The following is a 20337-nucleotide window of genomic DNA, read 5'->3' as shown; positions in this document are numbered from 1 at the left end:
TCTTGTTCTTACCCTCTCAAGGGACGCGATTTTACTGGCTGTCACACTCTCCGTACAATCAGCACGAACCCCTCGAGATGTAGCGCTCAACTGTGCATCCCACTTGTAAAGCCATTGTGAATATTTTCCATCATTTGCGCCTTAATTACTGGTATTAATTTAGTGACCCGGCAGGGGTTTAACTATGCCGCGTTCATGTACCAGTCGGAACTACTTAACTTGGAAATGTCAGACTTGCTAACTGGTTGTAGTTATACACGTGCTGCGTTCAAATCAGCAAGTCGGACATTTCCGAGTTTTCTATTTGCGACTAGCACGTGAATGCGGCATTATTCTTGCTGACTTCATAACGGTGTTTCTTCCGGGATCACCGTCATCACTCCGCTACGGAGGTGTCCTTACTGGCAGCTAATTGTTAATCTGTATTTAAACGGACCTAATTTAATACAATTCACGACTGGAGTAGTATTGCACATCTGAAATATGAAAGGAATGAAACCGCACCTCATTCTGTTGCTGCTCTTCGCGTCTTTGCTTTGTGCAGAGACGGCCAGAAGCCGGAAAGATTCCACCAACCAGAATAGTTTCAGAAGGGCGGCTAACGGATTCTACCAAATGTTAAGCAATATTTTTGGAGAGGACAACATCAGAGGTCTTTACAAGGTTAGTAATGATTGATCAGCAAACCAAGTGTTCCTTCCAATTTAAGCTAATGTTATTATATGACAAGAGGTGTCCAAAGAAATGGTGGTAGTAGCTAACGGGCAGGTAGAGAGCTTGCTAACCAAGGGCGCCTAGACATTAAATGCATAAATGGTTGCCATTTTGAAAATAGTCTAGCTAGCAAGATAAGATGGACAAGCCAATAAGTAATATATTTAGAGATCTCATTTTTATGTGGCACGACACATTTTCATGAATATTTATAGATAGAAGCAACTAACGCTTTGAATCCTGACCAGACACAGACTTCATGCACCTGACCTAGCCTCAGAGAGGAATGGGGAATACCTAGTCCGTTGTACAACTGAATGCATCTTCCGCATTTAACCCAACCCCTCTGAATCGGAGCGGTGAGGGGAGCTGCCTTAATCGATATCCACGTGATCGGGAAACGTGGGTTCACTTCCTTGCTCAGGCGCAGAACGACAGATTTTTACCTTGTCAGCTCGGGGATTCGATTCAACAACCTTACGGTTACTGACCCAACGCTGTGTCTCGGTTTCGGCCACTCATCTGCCTTGGCAACATTTCAGTGTTCTCTTGGAATCGCATCTTAAAAAAAATAAAAAAATTAAAGCCTATTTGAGTTGTCCATGTTGAAATTCGAGATGATCTAACTTTATGCATATTCATGAGGCTAGCATAGCGTCTCACTCTCAATTGAATACCGGTGGTTGACGTCACATTTTATATCTATATATCACACACACACTAGTTGACTGGTGGGGGGAGCTGTGTTGAAGCCAGTTGATACTTCCCCCGCTGTTATTTTATTTTGGAATCTATAGAAATGCATTTATTTATGTCTGCATTCGTTTTTGCCTCCTGTATTCTATTTCAGACACCTTTTAATATATACTTTAAAATTACATTATGTTAGCGAGACATAAAAATTAAAAGTTTTGTAAACAATTTCCTTAAAGTATATATATTTTGAGATTATTAATGTTTACTGTCCCCACTCCACCAAAAAAACAAAACTATTTCATACATATAATTTTATTATTGAAACATTTAATTGAAATACTGTAGAATTCATTGGGGAGTGCCAACTGGTGGCTTGAAAGCCTCTCATTGGCCAATACATAGCATCAGCAATTCAGTGTTTATATACATCATTGGTTGAGACACAACATGCTCTTGAATACAGGGTGGGTGTCATTTCAATCATAGACATAGAATGGACCTATCCCTCATCTATCTATGAATTCTATGTCTATGATTGAAATGACACTCACCCTGTATTCAAGAGCATGTTGTGTCTCAACTGATTGTGGGTGCAACAGATAGATAGATAGATAGATAGATAGATAGAATGGACCTATCCCTCATCTATCTATCTATCTATCTATCTATCTATCTATCTATCTATCTATCTATCTATCTATCTATCTATCTATCTATCTATCTATCTATCTATCTATCTATCTATCTATCTATCTATCTATCTATCTATCTATCTATCTATCTATCTATCTATCTATCTATCTATCTATCTATCTATCTATCTATCTATCTATCTATCTATCTATCTATCTATCTATCTATCTATCTATCTATCTATCTATCTATCTATCTATCTATCTATCTATCTATCTATCTATCTATCTATCTATCTATCTATCTATCTATCTATCTATCTATCTATCTATCTATCTATCTATCTATCTATCTATCTATCTATCTATCTATCTATCTATCTATCTATCTATCTATCTATCTATCTATCTATCTATCTATCTATCTATCTATCTATCTATCTATCTATCTATCTATCTATCTATCTATCTATCTATCTATCTATCTATCTATCTATCTATCTATCTATCTATCTATCTATCTATCTATCTATCTATCTATCTATCTATCTATCTATCTATCTATCTATCTATCTATCTATCTATCTATCTATCTATCTATCTATCTATCTATCTATCTATCTATCTATCTATCTATCTATCTATCTATCTATCTATCTATCTATCTATCTATCTATCTATCTATCTATCTATCTATCTATCTATCTATCTATCTATCTATCTATCTATCTATCTATCTATCTATCTATCTATCTATCTATCTATCTATCTATCTATCTATCTATCTATCTGTTGCACCCACAATCAGTTGAGACACAACATGCTCTTGAATACAGGGTGAGTGTCATTTCAATCCATAGAAATATAATTCATAGAATGGACCTATCCCTTTAGACCACTGCAGTTTAACTGGTACACCATTTTAAATTGAACGTACATTTGAACTTGTAATTACTACCACAAAGATGAATGCCGGTCCACCCACCGTCGAATGTCAACTTAAATCTTCGTCTTTTCTGTCATCTATATTTCTATGGATTTGATTGTATAATTTAAAACAGATATGTCCATTCAGGTCAACATTCTCTGATGTGCACACCAACTATCTTTGTGGTATCATTTCAAAGTTTACATTTGAATTTATATTTTCATTTTAGTTCGGGCTGTGAAGATATCAGTATCACAATTTTTTTTCCCATGGATAAAATGAAACCACAAAGCAAAATCTTTGGTCCTTTTATAAACCTGCTGTATGCAAAATAATGTGTGCTATATCTTGGAAATAAATACAATTGAATCTAGATGAAAACATAATGAAACAGCCTAAAGAAGTAAAATTATTTTTGTTTAATTGCCACGACACTATCAAGCATCCTGATTAGAGGTCGCCCGAATAATCGGCAGGGCCGATTTGATTAGGACCGATTTCCAAGTTTTCATAATAATCAGCAATTTTGGACGCCGATTACATTGCACTCCATGAGGAGACTGCGTGGCAGCCTGACCACCTGTTATGCGAGAGCAGCAAGGAGGTGAGGTAAGTTGCTAGCTAGCATTAAACTTACCTTATAAAAACATAATCAATCTGAACATAATCACTAGTTAACTACACATGGTTGATGCTATTACTAGATTAACTAGCTTGTCCTGCGTTGCAAATAATCAATGTGGTGCCTGTTAATTTATCATCGAATCACATCCTACTTCGCCAAACGGATGATGATTTAACACATGTATTCGTGAAAAAAACACTGTCGTTGCACCAATGCACCTAACCATGAACATCAATGCCTTTCTTAAAATCAATACACAAGTATACATTTTTAAACCTGCATATTTAGTTAAAATAAATTCATATTAGCAGGCAATATTAACTAGGTAAATTGTGTCACTTCTCTTGCGTTCTGAGCAAGCAGAGTCAGGGTATATGCAGCAGTTTGGGCCGCTGGCTCGTTGCAAACTGTGTGAAGACCATTTCTTCCTAACAAAGACCGTATTTAATTTGCCAGAATTATACATAATTATGACATTATATTGAAGGTTGTGCAATGTAACAGCAATATTTAGACTTAGGGATGCCACCCGTTCGATAAAATACAGAACGGTTTTACTTATTTCACTAAAAGAATAAACATTTTGTTTTCGAAATGATCGTTTCAGGATTTGACTATATTAATGACCTAAGGCTCATATTTCTGTGTGTTTATTATATTATAATTAAGTCTAGGATTTGATAGAGCAGTCTGAGTGGGCGGTGGTAGGCAGCAGCAGGCTCGTAAGCATTCATTCAAACAGCACTTTCCTGCGTTTGCCAGCAGCTCTTCGCAATGCTTGAAGCACAGGGCTGTTTATGACTTCAAGCCTATCAACTCCCAAGATTAGGCTCGCAATACTATAGTGCCTCTAAGGACATCCAATAGTCAAAGGTATATGAAATACATATGGTATAGAGAGATATAGTCCTATAATTCCTATAATAACTACAACCTAAAACTTCTTACGTGGGAATATTGAAGACTCGTGTTAAAAGGAACCACCAGCTTTCATATGTTCTCATGTTCTGAGCAAGGAACTTAAACATTAGCTTTCTTACATGGCACATATTGCACTTTTACTTTCTTCTCCAACACTGTGTTTTTTCATTATTTAAACCAAATTGAACATGTTTCATTATTTATTTGAGGCTAAATTGATTTTATTGATGTATTATATTAAGTTAAAATAAGTGTTCATTCAGTATTGTTGTAATTGCCATTATTACGAATAAATAAACACAGAAAATCGGCCGATTAATCGGTATCTGCTTTTTTTTTGGTCCTCTAATAATCTGTATCTGTATCTGCGTTGAAAAATCATAATCGGTCAACCTCTAGTCCTTATTTTAGTACATTTATCTGCAAAAACATAATATCCAAAACGACTTACTATCACGCGCGCGTCCATTTTACATATGGATAATCCCAGGAATCGAACCCACTACCCTCTGACATTACAAGCGCCATGCTCTACCAACCGAGCTACAGAGGACCACGTGTCACACCCACCCTGTGTTCAAGAGAATGTTGTGTCTCAAACGATGGGGCGCAACACAGAGACCTTAAATGATATAAAATAGGGCCTTAACTACAACTTGCTAAAGGTAAAAGGTCAAAAGAAAATCTATAAAATTATCCAGAAATATCTTTTTGGGACAACCCTGTTTTTAAACTTTCAAATGATATAAATCTCAACCATTTATATTTTCCAGAGATGAAGACATGGAGGTCTCATGTTATGGTGGGGTATGCAAAATGAGTCAACTTTAAGCACCTCTTCAGTGTTTTGGCATTCAGTTCCAAAAAGTACATTTTACAACGCGCAAATACGTATGGAAGGTTTAGTTCAAATCAAAAGGGGTGCTGTCAGGAAGTGATTGAAGTCAAATGGATTTCCCCAAAATGTCACCTCTTTGTTTACAGTTCTTCTCCAAGACGACGGAACGCTTTGTCCATGGTGTCGACTCTTTCCTGGACACTGTTTGGAAGATGTGGACAGATCTGTTGGATGTGATGGGCATTGATGGTAAGTGGATTTTTATTTAGTGGGTGTGTTCGATGTCGGGACATGTCTGTGATATGTTGTAAATGATGACTGTGCCTGGGAAGTTTGACTATTGTCCTCTGTTATCCATGTACTGTCGCTCATTCTTTCCTCTCTCCCCAGCCTCCAACCTGAGCCACTACTTCAGCCCAACGTCTTTGACAAACTCCCCGGCTCGTGCCCTGCTCCTAGTGGCTGCTGTGTTGGTGGCTTACTGGTTCCTCTCCCTGTTTCTGGGGGGATTCTTCTACCTGCTGCACATCGTATTTGGTCGCTTCTTCTGGCTGGCCCGAGTTACACTGTTTGCCCTCTCTTGCCTGTATATCTTGCAGAAGTTTGAGGGGGACCCCGAGCGGGCTGTGCTCCCTCTCTGCTTCGTAATGGCTGTGTACTTCATGACGGGGCCTGTGGGGGCGTACTGGCGTAGAGGTGGGGGTACTGCCTCTCTGGAGGAGAAGATCAATCACCTGGACACCCAGATCCGCTTGCTCAACATCCGGCTGAGCAGGGTCATCGACAGCCTGGAGCGCGCCGGGGAGAAGTAGAGCTGACCCCACACACCCACCGCTGACAACAGCTGTATCCATAGGGTGGCTGGAGGTTTGGGTGTATAAGGGCAGGGAGATCTAAGCAGATCGATGCTTTCTGTTATGAGAAAGATCTTGTTTTTTAGTGTTTTTTATTTGTATTTTTATCCTGACCTGTTGATATTTTGTTATATTGTTTAACAACTGCTGATGGTTGCTCTTTTTGGAAATTGTGTTCAATGAAAAAATGGGATGGATGTTTGTTTTGGGTATGTGATGGTGTCATAGCGGGACCAGACACAACTGTAAGTATTTCATCCCAGTTAGCTCAGTAGTTAGTAGACCAATGGCAGTTTTACTTATTGCATTTTTTCCGTCCTGACACTGAGATGTATAGTCAAAAATAATGTCACCATTCCATTGTAGCAGTAGGTCATTCCTGGCGTATTTCAGGACCTCTCTTTCTATATAATGGACATACTGTGTGTGTGTGTGTGTGTGTGTGTGTGTGCAAGCGTGTGCGTTTCATGCATGTGAATCATTGGAAAAGCACTGGGAAAAAAGTTAAGACTGGCGAAACCTGGGCAGGCATGAAAATCTCAGGGAGACATTTTTAAAAAAGAATATCAAGAACAATTATGTGAATATACCCCACATCAATATCAACTTAACCCTTTACACTCATGGGAATTGACCTATATGGAATAGGGCTGAATTGGTAGCAATTGAAAGGGAACAGTTTGGAGATTAGGGGAAAATGATTAAGACAAGTTGAGGACACAATAGTTCACAAGACTGAATCCAAACATTACACTGTTGATTTTATGTGCATTTTACATTGACTGTACTTTTCACCCCATTTGTTGATAACGAAATCTGAAAATACTCTGGATACATTCAGTAACATGATGAGAATATTCCTGGATAAAAATGAAAAAAAAGGTATTTTGACCAGGGAAACGGATCATATTTTTGGTGCACATAGAAAAGAGTCATGAGTGTATTCAGGTGTGTGTTCTTCAGCGATATTTTGCTTCACAATAGACAAACAGGCTCATTTTGTTCAAAACAGCCCAGGGTATGACGCCATGTCATCTTGTAACTATACATCAAACAAAGTGATCATAAACGGTGACACTGTATATATTAGTTTTATGATATGGAAATGTGAAGTGCACATTTGGACTCGCAGGTGTTTGGCTTGTATCACATCAGTGGTATTTATTCTAATCCTCAATGTCTCATCTTTGAAAATAAATAGAGTCCTCTTAATTTACAGCATTTCCCTCAGACAACAGAAAAGGCAGAAGTTGCCAAATTAGTGGGAGGGATGGTGACCACTTCTTGTCGCTTGAGGTGCTCAAGTTCAGAACATCTGTCAGTCAAAACCCATACAGAGCTGTGAAGCGCAGAGCCTGAGCTATGATGTCATATATAACATGTTACTGTACAGACACTGAGCTATGATGTCATTTATAGCATGTTACTCTACAGTCACTGAGCTATGATGTCATTTATAACATGTTACTGTAGTCACTGAGCTATGATGTCATTTATAGCATGTTACTCTACAGTCACTGAGCTATGATGTCATTTATAACATGTTACTCTACAGTCACTGAGCTATGATGTCATTTATAGCATGTTACTGTACAGCAACTGAGCTATGATGTCATTTATAGCATGCTACTCTACAGTCACTGAGCTATGATGTCATTTATAGCATGTTACTGTAGTCACTGAGCTATGATGTCATTTATAGCATGTTACTCTACAGCCACTGCGTTCCAATTTAGGCGTTTATCAGTGCCCAAATCTGTCATTTTCAACCCGTATTATAGGTGCGAGTGTAAAGGCCTACTATGTTACAGTGACACTGATTTTGTTGCACAGCCGTGTTTGAATCGTGGCCAGCCATCTGCAGAAGGATGGAAGGTCTACCTTTTATACTCGGGCTCATCATCCACATTGAGATAAGGGTGTTAATGGTAGAAATACCATAATAAAGTATAGTTATAATGGAAGCGTATTAGTAATTCCCATAAAAACATAATTATATTTGCCGTGTGACAAGTCCTCCCTGTTTCAGTGGATGGCACATTATGCATGCCTAGACTATATCTGTATTTGTTGTGAATTTGGATGCACTTTTTGGTCATTCCTGCTTTGCATCATTGTACATCGCAAAGTGTACGTTTTTATAGGGCCATAGTGTGTGATTTCTTAAAAGGGAATTTTATCATTTAACTCTATAATCTACTTTTGTGCTACATTTGATTGTGTTTTCATTAGAATATATATAGTCCCATAGAAGTCCATTTTGTTGGGCGGGTGTTCAGTAAGTGGTTTGGTTTAGTTGGTGCCAGTTCAAATGTTGTCATTGGCTACCATACCATCTCTCCAGCCCCACCCCTCCAGAAGTGAACTTGTCTACACAAATGTAGTTTTGATTATGTACTGTATAGCGTATGTGCTATTCTATAGCAAAATGTTACAATGTTGTATTTGTTAAGTCAGTATTTTAACATTGTAAACGTTGGAAATATTTAAGAATTTAATGAGTATTAAATGTGTATTGATTTGTAAAATAGGTCATCTTGGATCATTTTGTACTGATTCATGTACTGTAGAGACAACCATGTATTTTCCAGCCAACACACATCATGCTGTCATCCATAGGTTCATCACAGCAGAGGGTAGACTTGAGTATTTGCGACAACTGTAAGATGTAGTCTGCTGCTGAGTTGTCATACAAATCCTCAATAATAGAATTCTCAGCATTTGATCTTTATTTCAGGTTTGAGAAAGGACTAGGCCCAATATTGAATGATGGTGTATGAGGTCCCAACTCCTTATACATTCTCTGTCTCTTTCTGTCTCTCTGTCTCTCTCACTGTCTCTTTCTCTCTCTCTCTCTGTCTCTCTCTCTGTCTCTCTCTTTCTCTCTCTTTCTCTCTCTTTCTCTCTCTGCATCTCTCTCTCTGTCTCTCTCTTTTGCTCTCTGTCTCGTGCTCTCTGTCTCTCTTTTGCTCTCTGTCTCGCGCTCTCTGTCTCTCTCTTTTGCTCTCTGTCTCGTGCTCTCTGTCTCTCTCTTTTGCTCTCTGTCTCGTGCTCTCTGTCTATCTCTTTTGCTCTCTGTCTCGTGCTCTCTGTCTCTCTCTTTTGCTCTCTGTCTCTCTCTTTTGCTCTCTGTCTCACGCTCTCTGTCTCTCTCTTTTGCTCTCTGTCTCGCGCTCTGTCTCTCTCTTTTGCTCTCTGTCTCGCGCTCTCTCTCTCTTTTGCTCTCTGTCTCGCGCTCTCTCTCTCTCTTTTGCTCTCTGTCTCGTGCTCTCTGTCTCTCTCTTTTGCTCTCTGTCTCGTGCTCTCTGTCTCTCTCTTTTGCTCTCTGTCTCATGCTCTCTGTCTCTCTCTTTTGCTCTCTGTCTCTCTCTTTTGCTCTCTGTCTCGCGCTCTCTGTCTCTCTCTTTTGCTCTCTGTCTCGCGCTCTCTGTCTCTCTCTTTTGCTCTCTGTCTCGCGCTCTCTCTCTCTCTTTTGCTCTCTCTCTCTCTCTCTCTCTCTCTCTCTCTCTCTCTGTCTCATGCTGTCTGTCTCTCTCTCATGCCTCTTTGGCCTTGACACTGCAGCAGATTTAGTCAGATCTTTATTATCCATCACCTTGATGATGTTGACACAGTAAAATGGCAGCAGAATGTCTAGACTTTATGAAATTTAAATCTCTCACTGAGTAGAGTAATAACTATAAGAGTCAATAAGACCCATATTCATTCCAACTGAACATCCGTTCTTTTCTGTCTATGTAGTCCCCACATGTGCTGTGCCAAAATGAACGTTATTCGTCTTTCTGTTTGAAACACTTAGTCTTATGAAACTTGAGTATATTTCCCTGTAGTTCTTTAGCATTTCCTTATGTGTTCATATCTTGTTTTTCTACCTCCTGTTTTCCTTTGTGGGGATGTTCTTCTACCCTACTGCCTGCTGTTGAACCGTGTCATGTATTGAAAAGTGTTGTGGAAATGAGTCTTCGAGAGGAGTCATTTTGAAGTGAAATTGAGGTCCCAAGATTTGAATAAATCAACTTTATCACCACATTAAGGCTTGACTGTTTGCTTTGCACAAAGTCAAAAACAAAGGCAATTCAATATATAATTTGAGTGACGTGACCACTTCTCTTCACTCTCTTTGTGTTTTGCGTAATGAATGCTGAATAACTAGAAGGGTTTGGTTTCCACACAAGTGTAGCTGATTGTAAAGTACAGACATAAAAAGTAAAGAGACATCTTGCACATCACATCATTGCTCAAAATTGGCAGTGGCTATCTTTCAAGTGATGTAATTGTGATGTGGACACAGGAGTACACTCACTCACTCCCGGCAATTGTGGCCTTGACAATGACCTTAAGGCCACTGTTACAGGAGCCTTTTCCAAACTTTTACTTTGGCTCTCCCTTCGTTCATATTTCAGCCAGTCCCACCAAACCTGCCGTTTTTGGCAGGTGGAACAAGTCTTTCCCAAGCCATGTACAAAGCTCTTTCCCAATTGCTGCACTTCAAGCCAGCTTGTTTGTCTTCTCACTGCATAGGCTGAGTGTACTCCAATGCTTCCCGCAGTTGTGTCAAGTTGGCTGGATGTCCTTTGGGTGGTGGGCCATTCTTGATACACACGGGAAAAACACAGCAGTGTTGCAGTTCTTGACACACTCAAAACGGTGCGCCTGGCACCTACTACCATACCCCATTCAAAGGCACTTAAATTCACCCTCTGAATGGCACACATACAAAATACATGTCTCAAGGCTTAAAAATCCTTCTTTAACCTGTCTCCTCCCCTTCATTTACATTGATGGAAGTGGATTTAACAAGTGACATCAATAAGGGATCATAGCTTTCACCTGGATTCACCTGGTCAGTCTATGTCATGGAAAGAACAGGTGTTCCTAATGTTTTGTCTTACTCAGTGTATCATAAGCATGTTGGTACAGATGGCATTGATGCCCTCAACCTATTTATTCAAATCTATAGGCTAATTAGGCTTGACTTACTTACTCATCAGTGAATCAAGGTCTATTCTTTCATTAGGCTGAGTTGTTCATTCCTGCTTTATTTGTGCTATTATTTAGGATTTCTCATATCCAAGGAATGCTTCCATACACTAATGGTCATGCAAACAGATGGACAGTGGGCTTACATTTTTCTGGCCTCACCAACACGAGTATTAGTGAGTCAAAAACATACCAATTTATGAATTGCTCTCTTAGTGCAATCTGCAATATATAGTGCTCTTGAATGGTCATTTCAATTCATAATCTATACCCATTGCTGAAGAATATAATTTATAAATTCCCAATGAGCTTTACAACGGTCTCAAGTGTCATAAGCAAGCAAATGCCTTTAAAAACAAATCATTTATAGGTTCAATGTAATGGAACTGTCATGTTGATTGAAGTCCTGGACTGTCAGTCCTTGTGTTCATAATTCTGTCAATTTGGCGGAATTCCCCTAAGCTTTGTATCAAACCAAGTGGTGGGGTTGCTGTACGACTGGAAAACAAATGAAGGATTGTGTCTTTAACTGTAACAATTGAGTGATATCTACACATCCTGTTAGAGGAAGCTGGTGATGAGATAACACTTTTCATGTGTATTAACTAGTTCACTCACTCACTGTTAAAAATGGAATAGTATCAAACACTGTATGCTAATATTAACAATCAAGAACATGAGATATGTGCTAAATAAAAGTGTTCAGTGCTACTTTTACTGTAGTCGATGAACAGGGCACGAGTACAGCATCTACTGTACAAGGTGCTGGGATCTTTTATTGTGGGTTTCACAATCTGATATAAACAAAAGTTTGAACTATTTCACAGTTTTTATTACTTGGGTAGAAGGTGGCAATGGATGTTATCTGACCTGCACTGGGCTTTATGTTGCTGGTCCATCAACCTGCTACACAGGTCTCAGTTCTAAGTCCAGGGCGTAGTGCGTTTTCCTCTACTCGTAATCACACCATGACCTGGACCAGAGCTATAATATGGCATGTTGCGTTAGACACACTGATCTACAGGCTCCCTCTCATTGATCTTTCACAACACAAGTTCTCACTCTCTTTTCACTTGCATCATCGCTCCGATCCATAATCAGACTTTGATTTGGCATTCAAGAGTAATGAAAATCCATCCACTCAGCTCTTTTTTTTTTGGTAAGCTGGACTGCTGCTTTAGAAATAATTATCTAGGTGTTTCAAAACTCTTTGCTTTTCAAAACGATTTTCTCTTTCACTGTGAAACAACAAAGCATATTTGTCTACCTCATGCTGCAGCAGTCAGAGTATCAAGAAAAACAGTGAAATTATTTATTGAATGTAAGCATTTGATATAGTTTATTTTCTGAAAATAAACAACTGATCTTCTCTTTCACGGTTCTGGACAGTGAAAGTGACTGAGGAGGGGCATGACATATAGCAATTTGATTGGGAACACCTCTAAAACGCTCTCTAGTTCTGAGAGATGTATTGGTGAATCCCCTCATTCGAGAGCTGTCACTGATCAAGATTGTATATTTCATTGGACATCAGTGCCGCCAGTCAACACGGTCGACCCACTCTTTTGCATACGACGTGTCTCGGCTGATGTGGAGCCAGTTTTTATTCGACCAATCAGGTTGCAGACAAACTGGTGGCGTGCCCCCGCGTGATATTATTCCGCTTGAACGTTCTGACCCCCAAAGATCACAGTCTTTTACATGTATTTTGATCAAACATATTTTGTACCTTGAACATATTATGCAATTGCAACCATTCTACAAAGTTAACAGCGTATTGTCATGATTTTATAGAAAAGTGTGCTTGTTTGTATTTAAAAATAAATTTACCAAAGAAATATTCATAACAATGGACAACACCCGTTTATGCCCCAAGTGCATGTTTTTTTGTGAAAGAGATGAGGCTGAGGTGGGACAGTTTAAACAGGACTTGAACCAAACTCGATGGTCAGGGGTCCGCACAATACCATCTGTGCCAAAAAGGTCCAGACCTATTGGCAGAGGCCTCAGTGCACATGCCACGCATGCATTTTGCTCTCTCAAAAAACAGCCTGCCATTAAAATCCCTTAGGTCAATAATTCTCAGTAGGTCAATAATTCTGATGAGAAACGACAGGTACACCCGTCCCTTGCCACCAGTGATTGAGGGAAAGTACTTTTGTAATGCAATTTACTCGGTTTTTTTTTTACAGTTTGTATGTAATAATCATGCACAATTCGAGGATATTGGTTAGATATCACACTGGTTTAACACTAAATTGATTTATTATGGAAGAAATAGATTGCGTCTTTAAGCGGAAGGATACTTTGTGTTATTGTGACAGCCGCGTCACCTCACGGTGGGAGGGATCTTTACTGGCTTTATCCTTGCAGCTTGTCCGCATGGAATGACAGTCCAATCTGGCCTTCTGTCTCATAGTCATTCTTGGAAGTGTGCTGCCTGTTTTAGCTACAGTAGCTGGCTTGCTATAAAGGACGACAGACTCATTTTTTTTAACGGAGGCGACAACAAAGCAACAACAATGTCAAAAGACACCGAACGTATGAGCGAGAAGATAATGGAGTCGAAGGTATTATGGTACCCAGACTCAAAGAAGAACACACAGATGGACAGATTCAGGACACAGGTGAACAGAGACTTTGGGCTTAATCTAGGTGAGTGACCCGCCGAGGGAGTAGCTTTTCAGACAGGGGACAGTCATGCTAGTCACCTCTAATTTAACGTTATACATTCGGTACCAATCGATTCATTTTTCTAGGGAGAATCAACACACTGCATCATTAGCAAATGTAGCTGTGTGCATATTTTATAATATTGCTATATGCTAGCCTAAGTACTGTAGTTGCCCCACGATGGAGCTGTCATAATTTCCAATCGTTTTTCAACCATACATGTTTTTCCCATAGGGAATTTTAGAAACACTGTTTCGTGTAGGTTTACCGTGGCGTGTTTTGATAACCATGTAAATGTCTCTCGGAGAAGTTGACTTATCAATATATCCTGCTCAGCTGTATTCACTCTCAGATTCGAAAATGCTAATTAGCGTCAAAGTAGGCGGCATACAAAACAACAAATCCCTGCAAGCTATCTTTAGCCGACACCTTTGCTAACAGGTATTGTGTCAATTTAAAACTTGCACAAGACCGCTTTCAGAATTGTCCATTTAAAAAAGACTTTATTAATGACTAATTAGTTAATCCAGAAATTCTGACTTTCGGCTCGATTCGGCACTCGTCCAAAGCATGGCATTTGTAGTTCTTTATGATAGCCACATTAGCAGTTTAACATCTCATTTTGTGGGGGTGTGGTGAATATATTGACGTTACCTTGTCCTAGAGAGATTGACAGTTATCAAAACATCACGCCAGGGTAAAGCCTACCATACCTTATTTTAAGTGTTTTTAAAATCCCCTATGGGGAAAATTGAATAGTGGAAAATCGATTTGAACCATTTCCTTGTATGACCGCTAGGTTTTATGGGTATTATGAAACACACTGTGGTTCTCTATAGTTATTGAACCAAGCATGCCATGACAATGGTATATTCTGAATCAGGGGAGGATGGCGAACAATCAACACTTTTTTTTATTTTTTATTGTGACTTATATTTTTCAGATTTAAATCTGTAAAAATGTTGTTTTGCTTGATTGGTTCAATAGTTATTGACGAGGGAACTGAATATCCAAATATAAAACTAACTTTACCTAGGTGCAAACCAAACCATATACAAAATAGGGTAAACGGTACGTTCCTGTAGTTATTTTTGTCTAAAATGTGTAGCAGCTGGAGGACAAACCTCATGATTGATCTCTCTGATGTCATTCCCCCTTGCAGCCAACTACAATGACCTGTACCAGTGGTCTGTGGAGAGCTACCCTGAGTTCTGGGCTGAGGTGTGGCGTTTCTGTGGGGTAGTAAGCTCCAGGATGTATGAGGAGGTGTGTCTACCCACTGTTTCCTGCTCTCTTATGTACATAACACCTAAATGCCAACCCTAATCTCTATAGTAGTGCACTTCTTTTGACCATGGTCTATAGGGCTCTGACAGCTGTTTGGGACACAGACATTGCCTTTTTCATTGTGCTTTTTCATCCATCTAGTGCAGTAACACCTTCTACAATGTGATTTCTCACAATTTGCGTCATTATGATTAGGTAGAGTTTATAAAGTTCTTTGAGGGGTCCAATCGATTGATCTATTCAGTCAGTTACTTATCGGTACCCTTGTGCTTAGAGCAGAGCAGCATTCCATTGTAGTCGTTATTCCCTTACCCCAGGTTTGAACCATGTAGAACATTAGCCATTTCCCCTCTTCCTCAGGTGGTGGATATCTCCAAGAGGATATCGGACGTCCCAGAGTGGTTCAAAGGAAGCCGCATGAACTATGCTGAGAACCTGCTAAAGCACAAAGACCAGGACAAGGTGGCCCTCTATGCTGCTAGTAAGTACGGCTGAGGCAATTCAGTCAATTTATAAGGCTTTTTCTCCTTCATTTTTATTGGTCAATTTCCAAGATCCCATTCATCTGCAGTTGAGTAAATGTCCTAAATCAGCACCAGCACCCTGTGCTTCCAGACATGTTTTTATACTACAATTATTGTGCTTGAAAAATATATATTTCTAGCTAGTGTGTCAACTATGAAATAAAGGGTCATAATGATATTCTAATGGCCATTATAATTCTAGCTTAATTCCTGCTGGGGCCACGCAGACTGTACATTTCTTTGGATAAAAATGTCTGCTGAATGGCATATCTTACACATATAGATACTTTTCTGAAGCACTGAGATTATTCCAAAGGTCACCTTGCATGTCTTGACAACCCCGTCCAAAATAGTACCTGTAATTGTGCTGTTTTATTTCCCCCAATAAGTTCTCCTAATTCAACATGTTTTTGGCTGACGACGGGTCGATACGGTATGCAGGGCAGTGTGATTTGATTAGGAGCCACAGGGTTTTCAGGCTCCTGCTCGCTCCTTGGGTTTTTAATATCCTGATGGGTATCCTCTTGTTATCATTCGATGCGGTCTCCACCCCACCCACCGCCCACCTCCTGTAAGTTAATTAGGAGAGGAGCGCTATTACTCAGGTGGCAGTGCACTACTGCTTAATGTGTCCTGTATCGGCCCTGTAGGTCAGAGCAGGGTCCTGTATCGGCCCTGTAGGTCAGAGCAGGGTCCTGTATCGGCCCTGTAGGTCAGAGCAGGGTCCTGTATCGGCCCTGTATCTGTTATTACTTGGATAGCTTTGCATACACTAACTATAGCCCTATTCTCTGTAATTTGGTCTGATCAAGCATGGGACTAGTATTACAAGAGAACGTTGGTTATGTATTTATTACCCCAGAATGTCCATTATTCCAGAGGACGATTCAGCCTGGAGTTGTTATTACCAAACTGACCCACTGTAATTCACATTCATTTATTTATTTTTTCATTGAATTGACAGTTATGACTGAAGCCTGGAGATTTGTAATCTAGACATGAAGATATTTCACTATGTCTAGGTGATTAACAGGCAACTCTGATCACTCCAGTTTGGCTCCCAACGTTCTAGAACCATACCAAAACATCCTCGGAATAGTGTCGCCACAATGTCTGGATTGAGGAAGTTTAATCATTAGGATAGTTTAGTGCTCTGCAGTACAAGACTTCCTAAATGGCCCCATGCCTGTAGATGCATTTTAGCTGCTTTGCGATGTATTAACAACAAGGGTTGCGATAAATAGGCGCAATGGTTTTTATACGGACTCATTTGGCGATGTTCAATTCATTGGCGCACAACCTATAAGCACAAGCATTCACTGAAACGCTCTTCATATATTGGCTATACGCAGCACTTTTATTTATTTATTTTTTTACCCCCTTTTTCTCCCCAATTTCGTGGTATCCAATTGTTAGTAGTTACTGTCTTGTCTCGTCTCTACAACTTCCGTACGGGCTCGGGAGAGACTAAGGTCGAAAGCCATGCATCCTCCGAAACACGACCCAACCAAGCCGCACTGCTTCTTAACACAGCGCGCGTCCAACCCGGAAGCCAGCCGCACCAATGTGTCGGAGGAAACACCGTACACCTAGCGACCTGGTCAGCGTGCACTGTGCCCGGCCCGCCACAGGAGTCGCTAGTGCGCGATGAGACGACAAGGATATCCCTACCGGCCAAACCCTCCCTAACCCGGACGACGCTAGGCCGATTGTGCGTCGCCCCATGGACCTCCCCTTTGTGGCCGGCTGCGACAGAGCCTGGGCTTAAACCCAGAGTCTCTGGTGGCACTGCACTTTGTTTTTAAACTCCATTTATCAAATCAACTTACTGTTTTTTTCTTTCTTGCTGAAACTACGATAAACACCTGTCAAACATTTCTCTCAAAACACATGGATGTCGATTCGCACGGGATTTAACTTACGGATGTGCTGATTTGTGGTCATGCACCTAGGTTATGTAATTGTCTCCACCAGAAAATCTAATCCAGTGCGAATAGGGCTTTAGTTTCTGTCTACCTCTCATTTTCTCTCACGGTCTCTCTCTCCCTCCTCTCTCTCTCTCTAAGCCGAGGAAAATGACGAGATCACCAAGGTGACTTTCGGGGAGCTGAGGCGCGATGTGGCGCTGTTCGCCGCCGCCATGAGGAAGATGGGTGTCGGGACAGGCGACAGAGTTGTAGGTGAGTCACCATGTAGCATTACCACCAAACCACTACACTCACAAAGGTCAAGAGGAGAGGCTCTCTGTCTGACGACAGTGTGACAGTCCAGCTAGAAACATGCACACCACACCACAAATCACCCCGACTTTTCGTCAAGTACTAGGCTCTGCATCTGAAATGGCTCCCTACACCGAGTGCACTACTTTTGACCGACCAGGGTCCATAGGGAGAGTCCTACCATAATCTCCCCTTCTCCCTCACTCTGGGCCCCCTGCACGGAGCTTGTCAGACCTTCTCTTCTGCAATTGGTCAAGGAACACCCCAGCCTGCTTCATCCTGACCTGTGATTGGTGCAGATTTTAACCCCCCCCCCCCCCCCCCGCTGGCCTCTGTCTATATAGAGGCCTTTGTTGGCATGGGGTAACTGCAGCAAATTCTAAATGGCCCTATTCATCCATCCCTACTCCCCACCATAGTAGAACGCTGTAATATAACGCAGGCAGTCTAACATGTTTCACCCGACTAGTCCTACTTGAAGAGCTAGTTTACTTTGATTTGATCCAAAGCAATATGTTTTGGTACTTGACTTGAACCCAGTATCCTGGTGTGGCAGCAATATGTTTTGGTATGGGACTCAAACCCAGTGTCCTGGTTTGGCAACAATATGTTTTGGTATGGGACTCAAACCCAGTATCCTGGCGTGGCAGCAATATGTTTTGGTATGGGACTCAAACCCAGTGTCCTGGCGTGGCAGCAATATGTTTTGGCATGGGACTCAAACCCAGTGTCCTGGTTTGGCAGCAATATGTTTTGGCATGGGACTCAAACCCAGTGTCCTGGTTTGGCAACAATATGTTTTGGTATGGGACTCAAACCCAGTGTCCTGGCGTGGCAGCAATATGTTTTGGCATGGGACTCAAACCCAGTATCCTGGCGTGGCAAGCCCCATGCTGTACCAACTGAGGCAGACCGGACCATCTTCCCTCTTCACAAGACACTAGTATTTATTAAAGACGCTGCTTCCTGGAGTAGTACTTTTATTCAGTTAATCTGTGCTGCATACACAAGAATACACACACCCCCACTGGCGTACCGGACGCCCCTGCAAGGCGGGGGGGGGCTCAAGCTCTAGGGGCCTGTCATGCACTTGTCATCGACATACATTTTTTTTTTTTTTTTTTTTTTTAATAAATCATTTTGACACCAACACTCAAAGTCATTCACAAACCTTTTTTTAATTTCCATATGTACCAGAAAACTAAGGGTTTATTTTTTGGGGGGGGCTTCAGGAATGTGACTGATCAAAGTAAAGGGAAATGGGTGAACAAATGCCGTGGTCAAGGCTACGAAGGCGCCAGTGTTCAAAAGCTCATATCAGACCGAGAGCCTAATGGAAGGGAGGTGTGCTTCAAAATAGCCCTTTTACATAGACAAAACGAGAGGGACAACCACTGACCGAGAGCTTTTTAACAGACAGAATTAAGGAAAAAAGAGACGCGCAGAGAAACAGCCAGGAGGACTTCTCAAGTTTACCTTAATTGCAGCATATTTGTGTCGGCTTTTAGCCAGACAACCTGCTGAGTTCAACTATAAATAGAGGACAACTCAAATCATGCAGGGTCAGGTAGGCTACATAGGGGCGGCAGGGTAGCCTAGTGGTTAGAGCGTTGGACTAGTAACCGGAAGGTTGCAAGTTCAAACCCGCGAGCTGACACGGTACAAATCTGTCGTTTTGCCCCAGAACAGGCAGTTAACACACTGTTCCTAGGCAGTCATTGAAAATATGAATTTGTTCTTAACTGACTTGCCTAGTTAAATAAAGGTAAAAAAAAATATAGGACAGTTTATGTATACAGTTGAAGTTGGAAGTTTACATACACCTTAGCCAAATACATTTAAAATCTGTTTTTCACAGTTCCTGACATTTAATCCTAGTAAAAGTTAGGATCACCACTTTATTTTAAGAATGTGAAATGTCAGAATAATAGGACAGAGTGATTTATTTCAGCTTTTATTTATTTCGTCACATTCCCAGTGGGTCAGAAGTTTACGTACTTGCAATTAGTATTTGGTAGCATTGCCTTTAAATTGTTTAACTTGGGTCGAATGTTTCGGGTAGCCTTCCACAAGCTTCCCACAATAAGTTGGGTGAATTTTGGCCCATTCCTCCTGACAGAGCTGGTGTAACTGAGTCAGGTTTGTAGGCCTCCTTGCTCGCACACGCTTTTTCAGGTCTGCCCACACATTTTCTATGGGATTGAGGTCAGGGCTTTGTGATGGCCACTCGAATACCTTGACTATGTTGTCCGTAAGCCATTTTGGAAGTATGCTTGGAGTCATTGTCCATTTGGAAGACCCATTTGCGACCAAGCTTTACTGATGTCTTGATGTTGCTTCAATATAGCCACATCATATTTCGTTCCTCATGATGCCATCTATTTGGTGGAGTGCATCAGTCCCTCGTGCAGCAAAGCAACCCCACAACATGATGCTGCCACCCCTG

General features: G+C 40.8%; 2 protein-coding genes across 2 annotated transcripts in view; both read left to right on the top strand.

Annotated features, from left to right (window-relative positions):
* The first annotated feature begins 332 nt into the window (after nt 1-332).
* Nucleotides 333-10237, top strand: bri3bp (bri3 binding protein). Its single transcript, XM_020467290.2, has 3 exons — nt 333-663; nt 5501-5603; nt 5745-10237. The coding sequence occupies exons 1-3, from the start codon at nt 484-486 to the stop codon at nt 6164-6166; spliced, it is 705 nt and encodes a 234-aa protein (XP_020322879.1). The 5' UTR covers nt 333-483; the 3' UTR covers nt 6167-10237.
* Nucleotides 10238-13536: 3299 nt separating this feature from the next.
* aacs (acetoacetyl-CoA synthetase) overlaps nt 13537-20337 on the top strand; it is a 50413-nt gene continuing 43612 nt past the window's right edge. The window contains exons 1-4 of the mRNA XM_020467303.2: nt 13537-13843; nt 15024-15127; nt 15509-15629; nt 17739-17852. Of these exons, the coding sequence (XP_020322892.1) occupies nt 13576-13843; nt 15024-15127; nt 15509-15629; nt 17739-17852 (607 nt within the window). The 5' untranslated portion in view covers nt 13537-13575. The remainder of the gene's footprint in view (nt 13844-15023; nt 15128-15508; nt 15630-17738; nt 17853-20337) is intronic.

The sequence above is a fragment of the Oncorhynchus kisutch genome, linkage group LG3 (genome assembly GCF_002021735.2).
Source record: "Oncorhynchus kisutch isolate 150728-3 linkage group LG3, Okis_V2, whole genome shotgun sequence".
NCBI lineage: Eukaryota > Metazoa > Chordata > Actinopteri > Salmoniformes > Salmonidae > Oncorhynchus > Oncorhynchus kisutch.
Note: the sequence above shows the minus strand (reverse complement) of the source record. Positions and strands in the feature narration are given on the sequence as shown.

Excerpts from the sequence above, each read along its gene's own strand:
- bri3bp (XM_020467290.2), top strand. The coding sequence starts at position 484 with ATGAAAGGAATGAAACCGCACCTCATTCTGTTGCTGCTCTTCGCGTCT. Across the intron at positions 664-5,500 it reads ACATCAGAGGTCTTTACAAG|TTCTTCTCCAAGACGACGGA; the intron begins GTTAGTAATGAT and ends CTTTGTTTACAG. Across the intron at positions 5,604-5,744 it reads GGATGTGATGGGCATTGATG|CCTCCAACCTGAGCCACTAC; the intron begins GTAAGTGGATTT and ends CTCTCTCCCCAG.